The sequence below is a fragment of the Dysidea avara genome, chromosome 5 (genome assembly GCF_963678975.1).
Source record: "Dysidea avara chromosome 5, odDysAvar1.4, whole genome shotgun sequence".
Classification (NCBI taxonomy): Eukaryota; Metazoa; Porifera; class Demospongiae; order Dictyoceratida; family Dysideidae; genus Dysidea; species Dysidea avara.
Genome location: NC_089276.1, coordinates 12,407,522 through 12,426,795, shown reverse-complemented (window position 1 = coordinate 12,426,795; position 19,274 = coordinate 12,407,522). Strand labels below are relative to the sequence as shown.

Below are 19,274 nucleotides of genomic sequence, written 5' to 3'. Positions count from 1 at the left end.
ATCACCCTGTAGAGAGTTCAGCTAGAAGAAGTTACCTTGTAGAGAGTTCAGCTACAAAGAAACCATCGTGTAAAGAGTTCAGCTGCAAACAAATCACCTGTAGAGAGTTCAGCTACAAACAAATCACCCTGTAGAAAGATCAGCTAGAAAAGGTCACCTTGTAGAGAGTTCAGCTACAAAGAAACTGTCGCGTAAGCAGCAAACAAATCACCTGTATAGAGTTCAGCTACAAACAAATCACCCTGTAGAGAGATCAGCTAGAAGAGGTCACCTTGTAGAGAGTTCAGCTACAAAGAAACCCATGTAGAGAGTTCAGCTGCAAAAAAATCACCTGTAGAGAATTTAGCTACAAACAAATCACCCTGTAGAGAGATCAGCTATAGAAGAGGTCACCTTGTAGAGAGTTCAGCTACATAGAAACCATCCTGTAGAGAGTTCAGCTACAAACAAATTGCCCTATAGAGAGATCGGCTAGAAACAAATCATCTTGTAGAGAGTTCAGCTACGAACAAATCACCCTGTAGAGAGTTCAATTACAAACAGATAACCCGGTAGAGAGATCAGCTAGAAGGATCACCTTGTAGAGAGTTTAACTACAAGCAAATCATCCTGCAGATAGTTCAGCTACAAAAAAGTCACCCTGTAGAGAGATCAGCCAGAAGAAGTTACCTTGTAGAGAGTTCAGCTACAAAGAAACCATCATGTAAAGAGTTCAGCTGCAAACAAATTACTCTGTAGAGAGATCAGCTAGAAGAAGTTAACTTGTAGAGAGTTCAGCTAGAAGAAGTTACCTTGTATAGAGTTCAGCTACAAACAAATCACCCAGAAGAGAATTCAGCTACAAAGAAATCAAGATGTAGAGAGTTCAGCTACAAACAAGTCACCCTGTAGAGAGTTCACTGCTTGAATTTTCTTAGATTACTTGAGTGGTGTATCCCCAGTATATGGAACAGTTAATTGTTTGTTATTTTAGTAGTTTTTTCAGTAAACCCGCATTCACCGATGTTTTACTGAGAATTCAAAACTTAGTAAAACAATTATGTTCCATATACTTAAAGTTACTGACACTTTACTATCAGTATAACTGGGTACAACTACAGTAAAGCATCTTAACAAATTAGTAAACTAAGAACCTTCAAGCAGTGGTTCAGCTACTGTATAAACAAGTTACCCTGTATAGAGATCGGCTACATATCAAGTCACCCAGTAGAGAGATCAGCTGCAAACAAGTTATCCGTAGGGAATAATTGATATGTAATAAATATATTTATTATATATAATTTGTACATTTACTGATAAAATCAGAAATAGTAAAATCTTCTTTATCTTTTTCTTCCTCCTGTGGTAAAGAAAAAAAGATAAGTTTAAAAAGTCCCAAAGCCGGTCATAGGCTGGCTTTGGGATATACAAATACAAAAAGAAGTGAAATCTAATCCAAAACAGCTAAGCTGTAAAAAAATGAGTGCGGCCCTGAGAAAGGTTATGGTGAAAAAAGATGTGAAATCCAAGGTGGCGGCCAAGAAATGGCTGTGATGGTAGGTTAATGATAAAATGACAATTCAGGTGAATTTTGTGCCAAGACCTAGCGGCACCAAATTCACCTGAATTGTTGTTATTAAAATTTTTACCATTAACCTACCATCACAGCCATTTCTTGGCCACCACCTTGGATTTCACATCATTTTTCACCATAGCCTTTCTCAGGGCCGCACTCATTTTTTTACAACTTGGCTGTTTTGGATTAGATATATATACCACACAAAAATAGCCAAGCTGTGAAAAAGTGGTGCGGCGTTAAAAAGCCTGGGTGAAAAAAGTTGTGAAATCAAAGGTGGTGGCCAAGAAATCGCTGCAATGATGTTAATGCTAATAAACTTTAACAATGCACAAAGCAATTTTTAAAATTTTTAGCATTAATATCATTGCAGCCATTTCTTGGCTGCCACCTTTGATTTCACAACTTTTTTCACCCAGGCTTTTTAAAGCCGCACCACTTTTTTACAGCTTGGATGTTTTTGCGTGGATTTCACTTCTTTTTGTACTTTATAAGGCCCCAAAACCAGCCTATGTCTGACTTTGAGGTTTGCTTTTACTCACATTTCTTCTTTTCTATGTAGATACAATGAAGATTATTGAAGACAGACTTATAAATGTATTTCATTGCATGATTTAATTCAATATTTGATAATATTATTGTAATACTCTAATAGAGTATACATTTTTTGAGGAATTCTAATAGAACATACATAGAATGTTCTAGAACAATCTAGTACTTCTATTGGTAGATCTATAAAATTACAAATGTTTGATTACAAGCAGATTTCAACTAGAAATTTCATTTATAAAGCAGAAATTAAGTGAGGGGATCAGCCAAGGTAGCAGTGGTACAGTGGTTAAGGATGCAGGTGTTAGATATGGAGGTCCCTGGTTCGAACTCTGGTAATTTTATGCATACCTTTTTTACCCCGCGGTGACTGCTCTATTAGAGTATCTCGATCCTGCGATTTTACACTTGCTTGGTTTTTGCTTTATAACTTTGTCGCTGTAACTCTATTACTATTCAAACTATCAAAAGGCACTGCTACAATGATCAGCCTATCTACACACCAATTTTCAAGTTATTTCTATACTCGGTTTACCCTGTAGCCGTGACAGAAGTTTGATCTTTTTTTACGTGAATAAACGCTCATAACTCCTTGAATATTCCTCAGATTCACAGCAAACTTGGTACGTGAATCCACCGTCACACGCTCTTCATTTGTGCCAAAAGATCGAGGCAATCGAGTTACATGTTTGTATTTTATAGCAATTTTTGCAAAGTATGCGAAAAGAAATCGAAGCCCCCGTAGCCGAAAAAAACGAAGAAATCCAAAAAAAATTTTTTTTGAACGCCCATATCTCGCAAATGGCTGTTGCGACTTTAATCAAATTTGCTGTGTGGAGTACCCTACCTGGGGGACAGCTATAATGCAAAAATGGTGTGCTTTAGAGAAGGGGCTATGGAGCTATGTACGCATGAAAAGGCTGTTTTCTTTCTTCCTGTCAATATACTCACGGTGTGGTCGCCGGCTTTCTTGGCCACACGACACACTACCATGTGTCTTGATATATATGCAGTGTGTGAAATAACTTTTTAGACATGTGCTGACACACTGTCAGGACAACATGAAAGTTAAGTGGACATAAAACAATTTGTCCGGACATTTACATTTTTTGTGTTTCTCCTTTCCTGTAATAAGACTATGTGTTTTACCAAATTATTTGTTTCAAGCATTGGGGTCACCAATATACTGTACAACTGATTACTACTCATCCACTCACTAAGCGTGACAGATCAGACAAACACAGCATTTTAGGATTCTGGTCACATATAAGAGCTCCTATAAATTCAGTGCTGTTACAGGAGCATTTGTAGGAAAGGAGTCATTAGGAAAAATTACCTCAGTAGTACTAGTCAAGCTTTACTATTGCTGTTATGAAATAGTGCCTCACATGAATTGTAATGGACTTCATTCTAGCTCAAAATACAAGTTAAGTGTACAGATGAATACCACAAGTAAAAGCTAGTAATGGCTAACAAGCTATAAGTACATTTACCAAGTAAATAGGCTTGTGCTAATTATGCCGGCATAATTTTGAGCATAATAGGCTAGCAAAAGTATCAAGCATTATGCCAAGATAATAGGACGATTTTCAAGAATTTTAATAAAACGTGCAATGCACGTACCAAAAATACTGCACAACATGAACACACTACACATTATTACTGCATTTCATATCAAAAACCTTGCAGTGTTATTATTTTTGCTATTTCTTGACTGATTATTCACACCTTACGGAAATAAGATCGAGATACTCTAATACAGCAGTCACTCTAATACAGCAGTGAAAAATGTAGATATACTCTAATGAAACAGTCAGCTCTCAAGCATAATTTTGAGCATAATAGGCTGGATTTTTGAGCACTGCTCAAAAGCATAATAGGAAAGTTTCAAAGCATAATTGGCTCAAGCATATAGTATGTTCACGTTGAGCTGAATCCTCAAAAACATTTAATAACTCATGGATGCAATTACACACGATCTTGAAATTTGGCTCACTTGTAGTACTGCTTGACCTGCTAAAAATATTTCAAAATCTTGTTGTTCAAATGTTTGACATAATATTTACGGCCAATCAAAATTTTCACAATACATTTCCTATGGGGAAGCCATATAAGCACATTGTCCATTACAGCCCTTTCCCGAACTTGTAATGGAGCCAAATCGTACGTGTGTGTTGTTGACACCTTTACTGTTACCAATAATCATCTGGTTGGCTGAAATGTTAACTCTGTTGAGAAAAAATCCACTTTTTAATGTTTAGTTGTTTTTCAGGATTCAGCTCAACGTGAACATACTATACAAGTGAACTATGTCACAACATGTGTACTGTAACCTGTTGGTCTCTTGGGCTAGGCTTTGTGGCCACACCACAAACCATAAATACATAACTCAATTACATGCCAATGTCACTATGTCTGGCCTCCCACCTAGCCTAATATCACACTGTGCTAAACCTTGAAAGGACTCTATTTCCGGACAAATTCAATTGTGGCCTGACAACTAGTGTAATTGACCAGAAATTGTCAGTGTCCAGATTGTTATTTCGCACACTGATATATATATATATAATTTGTGTGGTAATTAGCACATATAGATATAATAATGCATTAATATATGTGACCCAGTCTGGGAAAACCGGTCTTATCACCCATCTGAAAGTATCGAGAAACGCCAGCTTTAAATATTCAGAGTGTTGTAGCTTGCCAATGGTGGTAGCTACATGTATCAAATTTTCACACGTTTTACAACAATTTATTAGCTTCCAGATCATCCACTGAAAAAGTAGTCAAAAGCTCAGTTTTCTGCCATTTTAGATAGTTATTTTTAAAACAAGGTTGGCTGCATCAGGCGAGCTCCAAAAGGGGTGCAGAGATGCCAACCTCTCAACAATTTTAGGAGCGATACCTCAAACACTACCAGCAATGTGGACTAAGCTCAAGTACAGCTCCAGGATTTTTTATAGTGAAGACCAAAAAAAAATAAATAAATAAAAAGGTCGCTGCATGCTCAAAGTACATACATAAGCACAAGGCTGTCCAATTTTAAGCACAGAGCTAATTATAAAGCAGATCAGGCATGAGAAATGCGTGAAAACTAAGTTGAAAGAGTGAGAAACAGAGGGTTAGGTGTGAGAGCATGACATTACTAGCCAAAGAGTGAGACTCACGCCTAATGCATGAGAGTTGGCATGTCTGGCGGTGGGAGGCAGGGGGGCTGGAAGGCAGGAAAGATGCTGTTTAAAAATTGAAGAGGAATGTTTTGGGATGAATTAGGCCAAGTTATGGGCCATTCAGGTCTCAAAACTGGCTAAAATAAAAGGAAATTCACAGCAGATGTATTTATTCAACACCACAAAGCTGTACAGCTACATACAGCCATTCCCAGGCTGACCAGAGCTCCATTAAGGCCCCACACCTCCATTAAGGCCCGACACCGCACATACGGATCACCACTGGGCTTGGGAAAAGCAGCCAGCAAAACCAGACCACTCAAGTCTAGCTGATTTTGATTGTGAAATTAGATAGTTTATTCATGTAGCGTTCTGGGTGAAAAATCGAATCTGCTGACATGGGCGATAAGACCAGTGTTCCCAGTCTGGGTCACAGAGCACTTGTCTTACCACAACCATTCCTACTGGTAGGAATTGCTTATGGTAGATGTTTTGATGAATGTTTCTTTGTTTCTTTGTGTATAGGGATTTGTTTTACTGAGAAAGGCAACCATATGTGGCTGATACAACTAAGTGGGGTGCAACTGCATAACCCCAGGTAATTACAAATTTAGAGTGATTATATCAAATTCTGCAAAAAAAAATGTTTGATCCCGTCATACTTGATCACAATTCGTTTTCATATCGTTTCTTGCATAACTATACTGTCTCATCCACATAACTGTACTGTATTTGCTGCATCTGCGCAAACATTACTGTATGGGCTGATAAATGTGGATAATTGACCTTACAGCACATGTTGGCATTTTGATCCCTCCAAGCAAAGCACACTATTGTATGATATGTACTAACCTATGTCAGAGAAATAAGGCAGGGCTTTATTAGCAGGTCCATGATAGACCAGTCGACCACGAGACATCAGTGTCAGTGAATCAAATAACTTGTAAATGGAGTAACGTGGTTGATGTATTGACATTATGATCACCTTGCCTGATGAGCTCAATCTGTAGTAATATAAGTGACAATTCATATTATACACATGCAAGAAAAACATTTCTAGAAATGGAAAACTGGGAATGGAAAAGAGAAGACATACATGTATGTATATTGTAGCTTCATTTGAAGGCAGCCTTGTTACAAGGCCACCATTTTAAAAAATGACACCAGTAGCCATGTCATTTTGTATGCTTTATGGACTCATTACTAAGGCACAGACGCTAGAGTTGGGAGTGCCCAAAATGTATCCAGAGGCAGTATTGGTGTGTCATGTCCCCACAGGAAAATTTTGAAATTTAAGTGTCAGGAGATTGAACTTTAGTGGTTTCAGCTAATTAAACACTAATATATGTTAGATTGTTGCATAAGGGTGACTGCTCTATTAGAGTATCTTGATCTTTTCTAGAAACTTTGCAAGAGTTCACATGACAACTATTGCAAAATACACCTATAGTATTGGGGATGCTCCAAGCCTCCCTTCCACCACCTATGTAAGGCCATCTTATTGGGGGCATACTCGTGGACCAATTGGTACTGCCGTTGTATGCTTTAATCTCCAAGATTACCGAAATTATGAAATTCCAAAATTACGAGGAGCGCCTCTATAATCAATTGCAATCCAGTTACTACAAACAATTCCCATTACAAACATAGTGCATGCACTAGCTACTATGAATTGACACCTTCTGCTGTCAGCAAAAAGAAATTAGACACAAGCAGAACAAAGGTAAGTCTACATTGTATATACTGCAGTATGCCGACATCTAACAGTGAAAAATCAAGCCCATAACCTTAGCTGTTATTGGGCTATGCTTGTATGAAGGAACCAGGAAGGTAGTTAGAAGAAAATTGCTAAATATATTTTATAAAATCTGTAACAACTTATTAGAAGCATTTTTGACTGCTCTAAGATACCTTTGAGCTTGATTCTTCCCAACCAAACACTGCCAAGGAGCCATTACGTACATATTGTGACTCTGGTTTTTGGTTAATGTTATTTTGTAAGAAGTGCAAACCTTAACGTACAGTACTACCACCATATGGTTAAGAAACTATTTTACTAATCAACCCATAGGTAAGGCTATATACTCACTGCTTCAACAATTTAATAACAGATACTGCTGTTGTAGCATCTAATCCACTAGTAGGCTCATCCAGGAATACAATATCAGGAGAAATGATCAACTCCATTCCAATACTGGTACATTTCTTCTGGCCTCCAGATATTCCTCTAATCAGCTCCGTTCCAACCTGTGGTTGTACAAAAAATGCAATAAATACAGCCATTAGACCTCCTAATGTTGTGTACACTGTATAAGTGACATTCAATAGCTTGGATAAACATGTATTCCTACATATTCATATAATTATAGCAATGCACATTATGCAAATAAAATTTCTTACCTTAGTGTTTGCAACATGACTGAGACCCAATTCAGCTATAACACTCTCCACTTTGTCAGATCTTTCTTTCTTTGTCATTGACGTTGGTAGTCGTAGAGCAGCAGAAAAGGCTATATTCTCTCTCACAGACAATGTACCCATCAGCAAGTCCTCCTATAGTATATAAACATCAGAGAACTAGTACTGGTGAAGTTGGGTGCAAAATTGCTTTTGACACAACTGTAAATCAAACCCTACCAAATCCTCTTGGAAAACACTTGTTCCAACCAATATGATACCACACACATGCATGTATGCACCCATGCATACACCTATGCATGCACATTCCACACACCCATGTACGCACTGTAAAGCAGTAATAACAATAACATGCACTTGCACACGCACGCACACAAAGCCATGCAACCAGTGGACTAGCACTGGGACACCTCTGCTACTCAAGTGTTGAATCAGTGCAGGAAAATCCTCCTGGGGCAGGACTAGTAACCCACAATAGGCTGTGCCATGCCTCACAGACAAAGGTGTGGCCACCTGAAGTTCCACCTGGACCTTCACCCACTACGCAGGATGTGGATAGTTGGCATTTGCTTCTCCACTTTACACCAGATACCCATTATGATACAACTGGGTGGGCTGCTTCCCCAGATGACACCAGGCCACCAGGTACCCATTTTAACAGCTGGGTAGACTGGAGCAATGTGAGTAAAGTTTCTTGCTCAAGGAAACGACAACAGCACCAATTTGGCATAACTGGGCATTGAACCTGGAACCGTTTGATTACCAGGCCAATGTTCTAGCCAATCTATGCTGCTTCACACACAAATGCATGTGCGCATGCATGCACACACACACACACACACACACACATACACACACACACACACACAAACACACACACGCGTATGCACACACACCATTAACCTGGACTACGTAGGCTGAGGCACACTTGAAGTTACCTGGTTGTCTCCTACCATTAATAAGAACATGTCCTGATAGTCCCTTCTTAGCCTTGCGGTCAGCTAGGATATCAAGTAATCTGTGAATAAATTGAGCAGTCATTCAACAAGCTACAATATTTAGCAGGTTTATACATTGAATTACTGCATGTGTATATATAAATTTCTAATAGGGAAATTCAAAACCGTAAAGTAAATTTCTACATGTACAAGATAGTTCACATGGATATGATAAGCTTTGAATTAAACACACCTGTAATTAAAATGTTAATTTGAAAATCTGAGTAGTCAGATGAACTACGCACATATGAAAAAACTTACGAGGTCTTTCCACTTCCACTTGGTCCCATTATGGCATTCAGACCAGGATTCATTGATCCACTACAATCAATAACCATCAGTAAAAAGTAAAAAAATGACAATGTCAAAGTCAGACAAGCAGTACTAGTGGGCCAGACACCATACTATACTGACACAAATGCACATACGTATGTACGTACATACATACATACATACGTACATACATACATACATACATACGTACATACATACATACGTACGTACATACATACATACGTACATACATACATACGTACATACATACATACGTACGTACATACATACGTACGTACATACATACGTACGTACATACATACGTACGTACATACATACGTACGTACATACATACGTACGTACATACATACGTACGTACATACATACGTACGTACATACATACGTACGTACATACATACGTACGTACATACATACGTACGTACATACATACATACGTACATACATACATACATACATACATACATACATACGTACATACATACATACATACATACATACATACATACATACATACTTCATACATGCATACAAACACATACACATAGAGATATAGACACATGTAAGCCACACAGACTCACAAAACTCTGAAACTCACCTAACATTATCAAGAATTTTCTTTACAGGAATCTTCTTAAAATAAGCCAAGAATGAATTAGGCTGCACAGTGTAGCTGATGTTGACAAATGATACACTGTTTCCATCAAAGTTTGGTGTACTGTAAGATGTTAGATCTACCAAAGAAAACTTTTTCACCCTGTCTGGTTGATCTTCAGCATGATCCAACTCTGTTATTGCACTATTACTCTCTGTCTCCGACATGACAAAGTGTTCTAATAGTGTGGGTATATGTGTATATGTAGACAACATACGTCCCATAATATAGACAAAACATTTATGAATTGTATCTTTTTAAAATTGATAAATATTTCAGCTTTATTGCTTGACATGGTGATTTGATGAGGTAATGCAGTGTTCCATTGTCCAATGTGAGCAAAATGCTCCACACACTATTATAATTTTTGATTCAGTTCCTCATCATTGGTTCATTTGTGTGCTATTTATATAAAAACACATCAAGTGATTGGTCCCAGTGGTGTACCTACTATTGGTAAAGCAGTAGCTGTCTAATCCTCAACATCCGATTTTATGGCCACCTGTGAAAACTGGCCACAACAACTGATCCTCCCAATTAAGAATCAGTTGCACAACCATATTCCAACTTCTCTAAAGTTTGCAAAAATAAAATAAAATCTGGATGGTAACTTAGTCAATTTTGGTGGGACTAGACACATGCTAAACCAATTAAGACAAAGCCTGTGATGCTGTAGTTTAGCATATAAAGCTTCGTAAAATAACACGCCTTCACTTCCTACCTATAACTAACTGAGTCGATTTTTTTAAACTGAACTTGGCCAATAAACAACCTAGCATTAAGCTATTTCAGTTCTAACTATTTCTTGAACAATTCCATACTAAGCCTTAATTTTTACTGATAACAGCACGGAATGTAGTGAAAATGCACACCAGTAGACTTCAACAACCGTCTGCACCAGGGACGAATAACAAAATTCAAAGTGTACTATTGTAGAGTAACGCTTACCTGATACCTCTACCAACTTTGAACAGTCTGTGGTGCTTAATGTTGAAGTTATTGAATGAGAAAGGAGACTGTGTTGCTAGCCAGGGCATGCTCCGTATAGTTGTAGCAGAGCAATGTGTGTTAGTTAGTATCAACAACAGTACTACGTACCTTGCTTGGGTCTATAAATAAGCATCACCCAGATGAAGCTGCAGCCCCAACTGCTGGAGTTGGGGGTCTCCAGATGTGCTGATGCAAGACAGGAGACTTAACTTGGCCTCTCTGGACACCACTGAGGCCAAGTTACAGCAAGTCTCCTGTCTTGCATCAGTACAAGACAGGAGACTTAACTTGGCCTCAGTGGTGTCCAAAGAGGCCAAGTTAAGTCTTCTGTCTTGCATCAGCACATCTGGAGACCCCTAACTACCAATAATTGACTTATCTCAATCTTTAGAAGTAAAGCTGAAGAAATTTCTATGGAATTATTTTCTAGCCTATTTTGACAATACTCCCTGTAGATTTCATTGCCTGTGCCTTTGTTCTCGATGCTCCATGACTCCTGCACCAAGCAATTGTACGTATTTGTAAGCTATGTTAGATAATTGTAATTAGATATAGCTAGTTAGTTAACTACATAGGCTACCAGAGCTGGTGTCTGATAGACCCTCGGAATTGTAGCTAGCTACAGTATGTCCCTTGCAAGCCAAAGTTTTCTGTATGTGTAGCTGTACCACAATTCTGTAAAGCAATATATTATCATTATTATTATTAACTCAGGAAATAAAATGCTCCATGATTATATTCAAAGTGCAATTGAACAGTAGTGTAAAAATTTTGAACGGCGCGCCTATAGCTAAACTAAATTCTGCTTACTAACCGTTAGCTAGCAACCAAAGGCAAAGTCTCTCACAAAGTCTGTATACAAGTCGACTCAGTCTCATGTCGCTAACTATAAAGTGAACGCAAATAAACTGCACAAATCGGTTCTTGTGCTACGGTAGAGGGTAATAACTTATGAGTCCTGTGAACGAGACCATGCAGACTCGATAATTTCTTGTAGTTATCCCGCAAACTGACACGTAGCTGGACTGAGCAGTGCTTTGTACATAAACAATAAACATGCACATTAATTCCAGTACACACAATTATAAGTTGTTCCTCACCTTGCCTTCTGGCACCTGTAGCTCCACCTACAAAGAACACTGTTGCGCGTCCCGGCTTAGTTTTCAAATACGGAATACCGTATACAGGCCCCCAGATATGATTTTAAAGAGTTTTCGTTGCCTTTGTAAGCTTACTAGCTGCTACAGCAACTTTCAGTAACCTTGTGGCGTTACAAGGCAGTATGCTTCTTCTTCTGGGAGACTTCTGTTAAGTATAGCTAATCAGTGTAGCCATAGATAATGTGGGGTGCGGAGCGCCCCATATATATATACATAATTATGCTATGCTAGTGCTATGCTACACATATACATATGCTATGCATATGCTATGTGCAATGCACTAGAAGCCTCTGTCAATTGCCAATTCAACTATACCAATTAAGATGTATACCAGTGACATAGCCGTATAATTGAGGTAACTCAAGTCAACTGCCTCAGTAAAAATAAGACACCAAGTTTTTTTTTATGAAAAGAAGCCATGCAGTAGAGTAAAAGATTGAGGTATTCTAACAAGCAGTCGAAATTAGACGCACAATTACAACACCCATATCTTTATAATAAACTATAGCCATGAGTACTATTTTTCTCCCCTTGTGTGCATCTTCTTTGCTTATAAAAATAGACAACATTTCCATACTGAAGCTTACAACAAAGAGCATTCTTAAGAAAATGCCTGTCACAATTAGCTATATCAACAAAACTGTATATGGCAATATTATTTTACAAAACATTAGTATAGAAGGCTTCATGCATGTGAGTGCTTTATAGAGATTGAAGTTGTTTATAGGAAAGTCTTAAATAGTAGATTGCTAGTTTATAGTATTACCTGTTAAAACTTGATATGATAGTATCTTATAGTTGACTGATGACAGTATCATAATTCAAGTACAGACTATATCAAGTGTTTAATAACCAAATTTAATTACATATGTCTTTCTACCAGCTATACCATCCCTAACTATAGTACCACGGCTAATTATACTATTTAAAGCTATAAACTGCCCAGATCTATATAACACTATTCCAGCTAGTCAGGAATTATACTTGCATGGTAAAAAGAGTATTATAACTGAAACAGTTTGTTGTAGCATACAACTGTATCTAAATTAGATTTGGTCACTTTTAAGGATCGTTTACATTATTTAATTTCTTAATTTCTATAAACATATTTTGTTTATGTACATTAGCATTAAATTTTACCCTTAAAAACTTTGCTAATTACCAAATAAATAAATAAAATCAATATAATTTATATGAACTACTCACGACTGTCCAGACCATGGACTTGATAACTATAAGTTGACTAAAGCATGTTATTGTGATATAGGTATATAGGTGAAGGTGAAGAGAAAAAAATGTGAAGAAACCAAGATGAACTTTAAATTAAGGCATGCATATATGTGTATGTTTGAATATTATTATTTAGGGCACAGTACTGCTGGAGGAGTGATTACTGTTAGAGTTTCTCGCATGTACTTTTGAATGACCACTGATTGATTGATTGATTGATTATAAATCAATCAATGGTATAGAAAGCACAAACCATATACCCCCTTAATTGTCTGATCAGCAGCTTTGGTTTGTGATATGTGTCTGTATAGATACTGATGTCAATTAAGGTTTATAAAGAAACGATTGCAATTTGGACAACTGTGATTTGCTTTATCATACAGTATTATTGTACTATGTATTTTAGGGATCATGCACTTTCTCACAAAAATATATTGACCAGAAAGCCTCACAATACCTTCATGGTACCATAATATGACTGCAAGCACTCCATTAGGTTGCTACTGTATGTATGATAACCACTCCATTAGGTTGCTACTGTATGTATGATAACCACTCCATTAGGTTGCTACTGTATGTATGATAACCACTCCATTAGGTTGCTACTGTATGTATGATTTTACCCCTAATCGAACTTATAATTCATAACTTTTCCTTGTGCTTATTTGTTTTTTTTTGCAACATTATTAACTCTAACTATGACTGATGAACCATTACACACTGCATCAAAAGAAAGAATGAAACCAGACTTGAGAACATGTACCTCAAGTATCAATTACTGAAGCCACTACGCTTAGTTTTCAGGTATGCCAGCCATTGTGCAGCATTACACAATTTACAGTACGAGAAGCACCTCTATTCAGTCACTACATAAAATGCTAATGATTTCTGTTACAAACGTAGGGAAGCCTTCAGGTGTTACCATGAGTATACACCTTTCACTGTCAGCAATGAGAAATGGAACACAAAGACAGTCACGTAGTCAGACCCGGGCAATTGCCAGGGCATCAAGTCACTTTGCTCTACCATCAGCTACCCAGAATAATTAAGGAGGTGGGCTGAATTCACTGATGAACAATCACTTTATTATTATTTATTAAACACAGTATACATAAAAATGCAACTAGTAGCTATAAACTGTCCAACTCGGATCTATCCTAGATCTGAGAGTTGAGGAGTTCTGCAAAGTATTGCAGCAGTTCCCAAGATGGCAGATTTCTGAAGAATATAGGGGTTAGGCTTTTGTACGTAGCTGGAGGTCCTTAAGAAATCTGCTAAACCGCTTTGAAATAGCTCCTAGTACACCAATAACTATTGGTATAACTCTAGTCTTCTTATTCCATAATCACTCAATCTCAATCCTTAAGTCCTGATACTTTTCAATCTTTTTATTCTCCTTATCAGTTACTCTCCTGTCAGCTGGGACAGCCACATCAATAAAGGTTACCAAATTATTTAGTTTGTCAATGACAGTGATGTCAGGTCTTCTGGCATAAATAACCTTGTCAGTGTAAATATTGAAGTCCCATAGCAATTTCACCTTTTCATTTTCCTAAACTGAAAATGGTGAGGGTCTCCACCAGACTGCATCACGTTCCAATTCGTACTTCCCACATAACAGCCAGTGCAAATACTTGGCTACTTCATCATGTCGATGCTTGTACTGAAGACCGGCCAGATAAGTGCAGCCACAAACCAAATGTTCAACAGTCTCAGGATGTTCTGAACATAACCTACACATTGACGAAGTTTCTGTGTCATATATATGACACATAGCTCTGACTGCTCCTGTGCTGCAAGTATGAAACCTTCAGACTCCAAAGATAAATCACCCTTCACCAACCAATAAAAACTCATCTTCTTGTCAATGGTATCACCACAATTCCTAATATAGTAACCATGTAAAGGCTTTGAAACATAACTTTCAATTCGTTCATTAAGCTGCCTTGAAATAAACTCTTGTTTACCTTCAGATGCCTGCAATACATCTGCATTCTTGACCTCATGAATTAAAGCATCTCTCCCTTTATTGACATATGCTATACCAGTAATGAGATACAGTGCAGGAATTGTTAAATGGCCATCTAGTTTTCTACAATAGTTGGATTGTCAAACTAGAAAATTACTTACAGTTTCACGTGGAAGACACCCCAGATCTGATGTAGACCGACTGTACATTCCAAGAAAATTAGGAGGGCGTGGGGCTGTGGGCTTTGTTCCATTGAGGATGTGATACATGGTGAGGAGTGTTCTCTGTTTGCATATGTAGAATTAATTGCTTTAATCATGTTGTTGCTAGTCAGCTCAGAAGACAAAATAAGTCTAACTCTTCACTTGTATTCTTTCTCTATACATTGTCTGACTAACCCATGCTTAACATCTGAGTTTTGTAAAACACCTAGATATTTTTAGGTCTCACCTCATGCAAGGCTCCTCAATGACAATCCATCAGGTAAATTAATTCCTTCAGTAGAGCATATCTTTCCATGCTTCAAACCTAAGTGTGCACATTTAGCAGCACAGAAGGACATGCCAATATCAGGTGCACTAAAAAGGTTATCTCACTCTTTGATCTTCCATATACCTTTAAGTCATCCATATACAAAAGATGGCTGACAATTGTGCCACTCCGTAATTTCTAACCCACTGAAGTATTACATAAAAGGAAAGAAAGGGGGATTAGGGAGATAATGAACAACAATGGAGAAAAACTATCACCTAGAAAAATTCCCTGTCTTATGTTAACAGTATCCAAGGGATTGCCAGCAAAAGTTAATTCAGTTCTCCATTGCTTCATAGATAATTTTAAAAATTGTTGCAAGGATAGATGTAGCTTGAACATATGAAGGCATTCTAGAAGCCAGTTGTGTGACACAGAGTCATAACTGAGCTTTGCGGTAGTCTACCCAAACCATTTCCAAGTTTTTATGACGGCACTTTGCTTCTTGTAAAATCATAGTATGAATTAACAGTTGAGCCCATAGAACCCTTAAAGCACCCCTTCTGTTCAGAAGGGAGCAGGTTTTCCTTGTACAAATGAGCATACACTTCATCAGACAATATAGATGATAAGAATTTCCACATAGTTGGCCAACATGTTATAGGGCGAAAGTTGGATGGAACAGGCCCCTTGGTTGCATCTTTCAGTAGTAAAACAGTTATTATTATTAATGATTAAAACAGTTTTACAATACTGGTATAAAGATAGCTAATAGCCAACAACAGTTCAGGCTTAGCCAAAGCCAGAGAGCTGAAGTGTTTGTCTTAAAATCTTGGCCGTTCCTAACAAAGCTGTCTTCTGCAGTAGTGGAATTATCCAATTTGGTATATTAAGTTGACTAGTGTGGTGTCTAAAATGTGTAGACACAACTCCCAAAGCACCAACCACAATTGGGATCACAATTGTTCTTATTGTTATCATCAAAACACAGTTACATACAACTATAAAACAATATATGAAATATAGCTAACTGGAGTATTTAAGACATGATCAGCTTGAGTCGCTACCAGTACTTGAGAGCTGAAGAACCCTCCTCAAAATTGTAACAGTTGCAAGAATAGCTGTTTTCTGCAACACATATTGATTTACACTGTGTAAGTCAAGCTGTTTAATAAAGTCATGAAAATGATTAGACATTGCACCAAGTGCTCCAATGACAACAGGGATTATTCTTGTCTTCTTGTTCCATAGGTATTCCAATTCTGTTCTTAAGTCCTGATACTTTGTAATTTTTTCTTGTTCCTTCTCAAGAATTCTTTTGTCAGCAGGTATTGCAACATCAACCAGTGTGACCAGATTTTTAGTTTTCTCTACAATAGTGAGGTCAGGCCGACGTGCACTGATAAATATGTCACAATAGATATTGAAATCCCACAATATCTTCACCTGGTGGTTTTCTACAACCTGGGCAGGTACATGACACCACCACTTTGGACAACACTCCATAGAATACTTCTTGCACAACAACCAGTGAAGATAAATGAGGACACGATCATGTCAATACTTGTATGATTGACTAGCAAGCTTAGGACAACCAGAGATCAGATGTTCAACTGTTTCAGGGTGTTCACCACATAAACGACACAAAGCAGAAAGACAAGTCTCATGTATTCGAATCATTACTCTGGTTGGCAAAGACTGCTCCTGAGCAGCCATTAGAAAACCTTCAGATTCAGTTGATAGATCACCTTTATTCAAGCAGTAAAAGGTAGAGGCTTGGTTTATCACATCACCACAAACTCTCTCATAGTTTGTATCTCTCTAATCTTTCACGTAATTTCTCAGATCTAAATTCATTAGCAGTTTGACACTCACGAAGCAATCCAGATTTCTTCACTTCAATGGTTAGTTCATCACTGCTTTGCTGAACAAAGTGAAACAAGCTGCAGTGTTCTTCATGCACAATATCTTCACAAGAAAGAAGCCCACGTCCACCCAATTTTCGTGGCAAATTATTATTATTATTATTACTAGGCTCGGGGCAAATACAACCAAGTACAATTACCAACGGGACAATCTAGTAATGGGGCATGTACAAATAGTACATGGCCAACACAGTGTGTGCAGATCATGTAGAAAAGATGCACAGGAAATGATACATAATACATATGTACACAGTCAAGGGAGTTTAACTGGCATCAGAAAACCACAATACTAAAGCACAACTGACACAAAAACCAAGTTACGTTAGCTATATTGAAAGTTTATATTTTAGGTGTGACGTGTCTCTGAAAATGACTCAGCAGTGAAGTGAGGCTATGCAGAACAAGGGACGTGGTGATGGCACAATTAGCAAATGATCCCAATCAAGCCAATATGGCACAACAGACTCTATTGTAACTAGAGGCCACTGGTGATGTGCCAGTATATCAGCGGTGTGGCATTGGCACTAGTTGGCACAGTGATCAGACTATAATATTATGCATACAGCCATGCACAACATACAGGAGATAGTTACACATTGTTGTATATGCAGCAATGCATCTTCTTGTTTATTGCAGACTCACAGTAGTAGAGTAGTGGCTAGTTAAGCCAGGTGGAAAATAATTCCAGCCGCTAGCAAACCAGATGAAGGACGAAGATGTATAATACAACTACAAGTATTACATTACTCATTACCTTGTTGTTCATGAGTAAATCTTTATTCTTTATTATTAATTACTAAGCAGGCAGCACAGCTGATTTGCCTAGGATGTACAATCACACAATATTACAGTACATTAATGTGTTACAATTACAAATTATACAGTATTATATTACACAGATTACAGATAGTAAGTTACTATGTTACAATTAGGCTTAAGTCTATTATGCTCCAATCTTTCTGGCACTTCTTTTTTTATTCACCTATTACGCTCAAATTTATTCCTGAGTCTACCTATTATTCTCAAAATTATTCCCAAATATGTGTGCCAAATTAGTAATTCTGTTAGGATTTTTAAACAAGTGACTGCTCTATTAGAATTATGGACTCGACGTTGACTGCTCTATTAGAGTAAGTGACTGCTCTATTAGAGTATCTCGATCGTTTTCACCAATTTTATGCTTGCACTGTTTTGGTAGTAAATCTAAAAGATTTTTACACTGCACCACAACAAAAGCTTATAATTTTGTACCAATTATTCTTAGAATTCATCCGATTATTCCGGAATATTCCCCAATGCTTTTCAGTACCTAGCTATTATTCCCGAAATTATTCCGGCATAATAGACGCATGCCTAGCTACAATTACAAATTATACATTACAGATACTAAATATAAACAATTAGTAAATAATTACATAGTTGGTTAGAAAAACTATTTACAGTGCTTGCTTCGATGGCAGAAATAGGTAAAGAGTTCCAATCACGCACAGTTTTTGGAAAATAGCTATTATGATAGTAATTAGTTCTGGCAGTTGGTATGTTAAAATGAAAAGGATTCTGAAATCTTGTTAAGTGGGTGGTGGTGGTGGTAGTTGTTATATAGGTAGGTATTTCCAATGTAATTAAATCATGTAGATCTTTATACAGTATTGTAAGTCTTGAGATGGTTCTGCGGATATGTAATTCTGGCCACTGCAGCTCAGAAAGCATGGTTGATACACTGTTCTCCCAGTTATAGTTTGATTTCACCCATCTTGCTGCGATTCTTTGTGCTCTTTCAATGGCATTGATGTCTTTTGATATAGGTATGGATCCCAAACTGCAGATGCATACTCCAATTTTGGGCGAATTATTCCAAGGTAAACAGCAGACTTTACAGACTCTTCACAATTA

At 37.5% G+C, this 19,274-nt stretch overlaps 1 protein-coding gene across 1 annotated transcript in view; it reads right to left on the bottom strand.

The window, feature by feature from the left end:
* Positions 1–11,889, bottom strand: part of LOC136257041 (broad substrate specificity ATP-binding cassette transporter ABCG2-like) — a 32,896-nt gene extending 21,007 nt beyond the window's left edge. The window contains exons 1-7 of the mRNA XM_066050155.1: positions 11,727–11,889; positions 9,580–9,814; positions 8,952–9,011; positions 8,596–8,710; positions 7,675–7,827; positions 7,364–7,521; positions 6,127–6,278 (exon numbers count right to left, since the gene is read on the bottom strand). Coding sequence (XP_065906227.1) covers positions 6,127–6,278; positions 7,364–7,521; positions 7,675–7,827; positions 8,596–8,710; positions 8,952–9,011; positions 9,580–9,803 — 862 coding nt within the window. The 5' untranslated portion in view covers positions 9,804–9,814; positions 11,727–11,889. The remainder of the gene's footprint in view (positions 1–6,126; positions 6,279–7,363; positions 7,522–7,674; positions 7,828–8,595; positions 8,711–8,951; positions 9,012–9,579; positions 9,815–11,726) is intronic.
* Between the last annotated feature and the right edge of the window lie 7,385 nt (positions 11,890–19,274).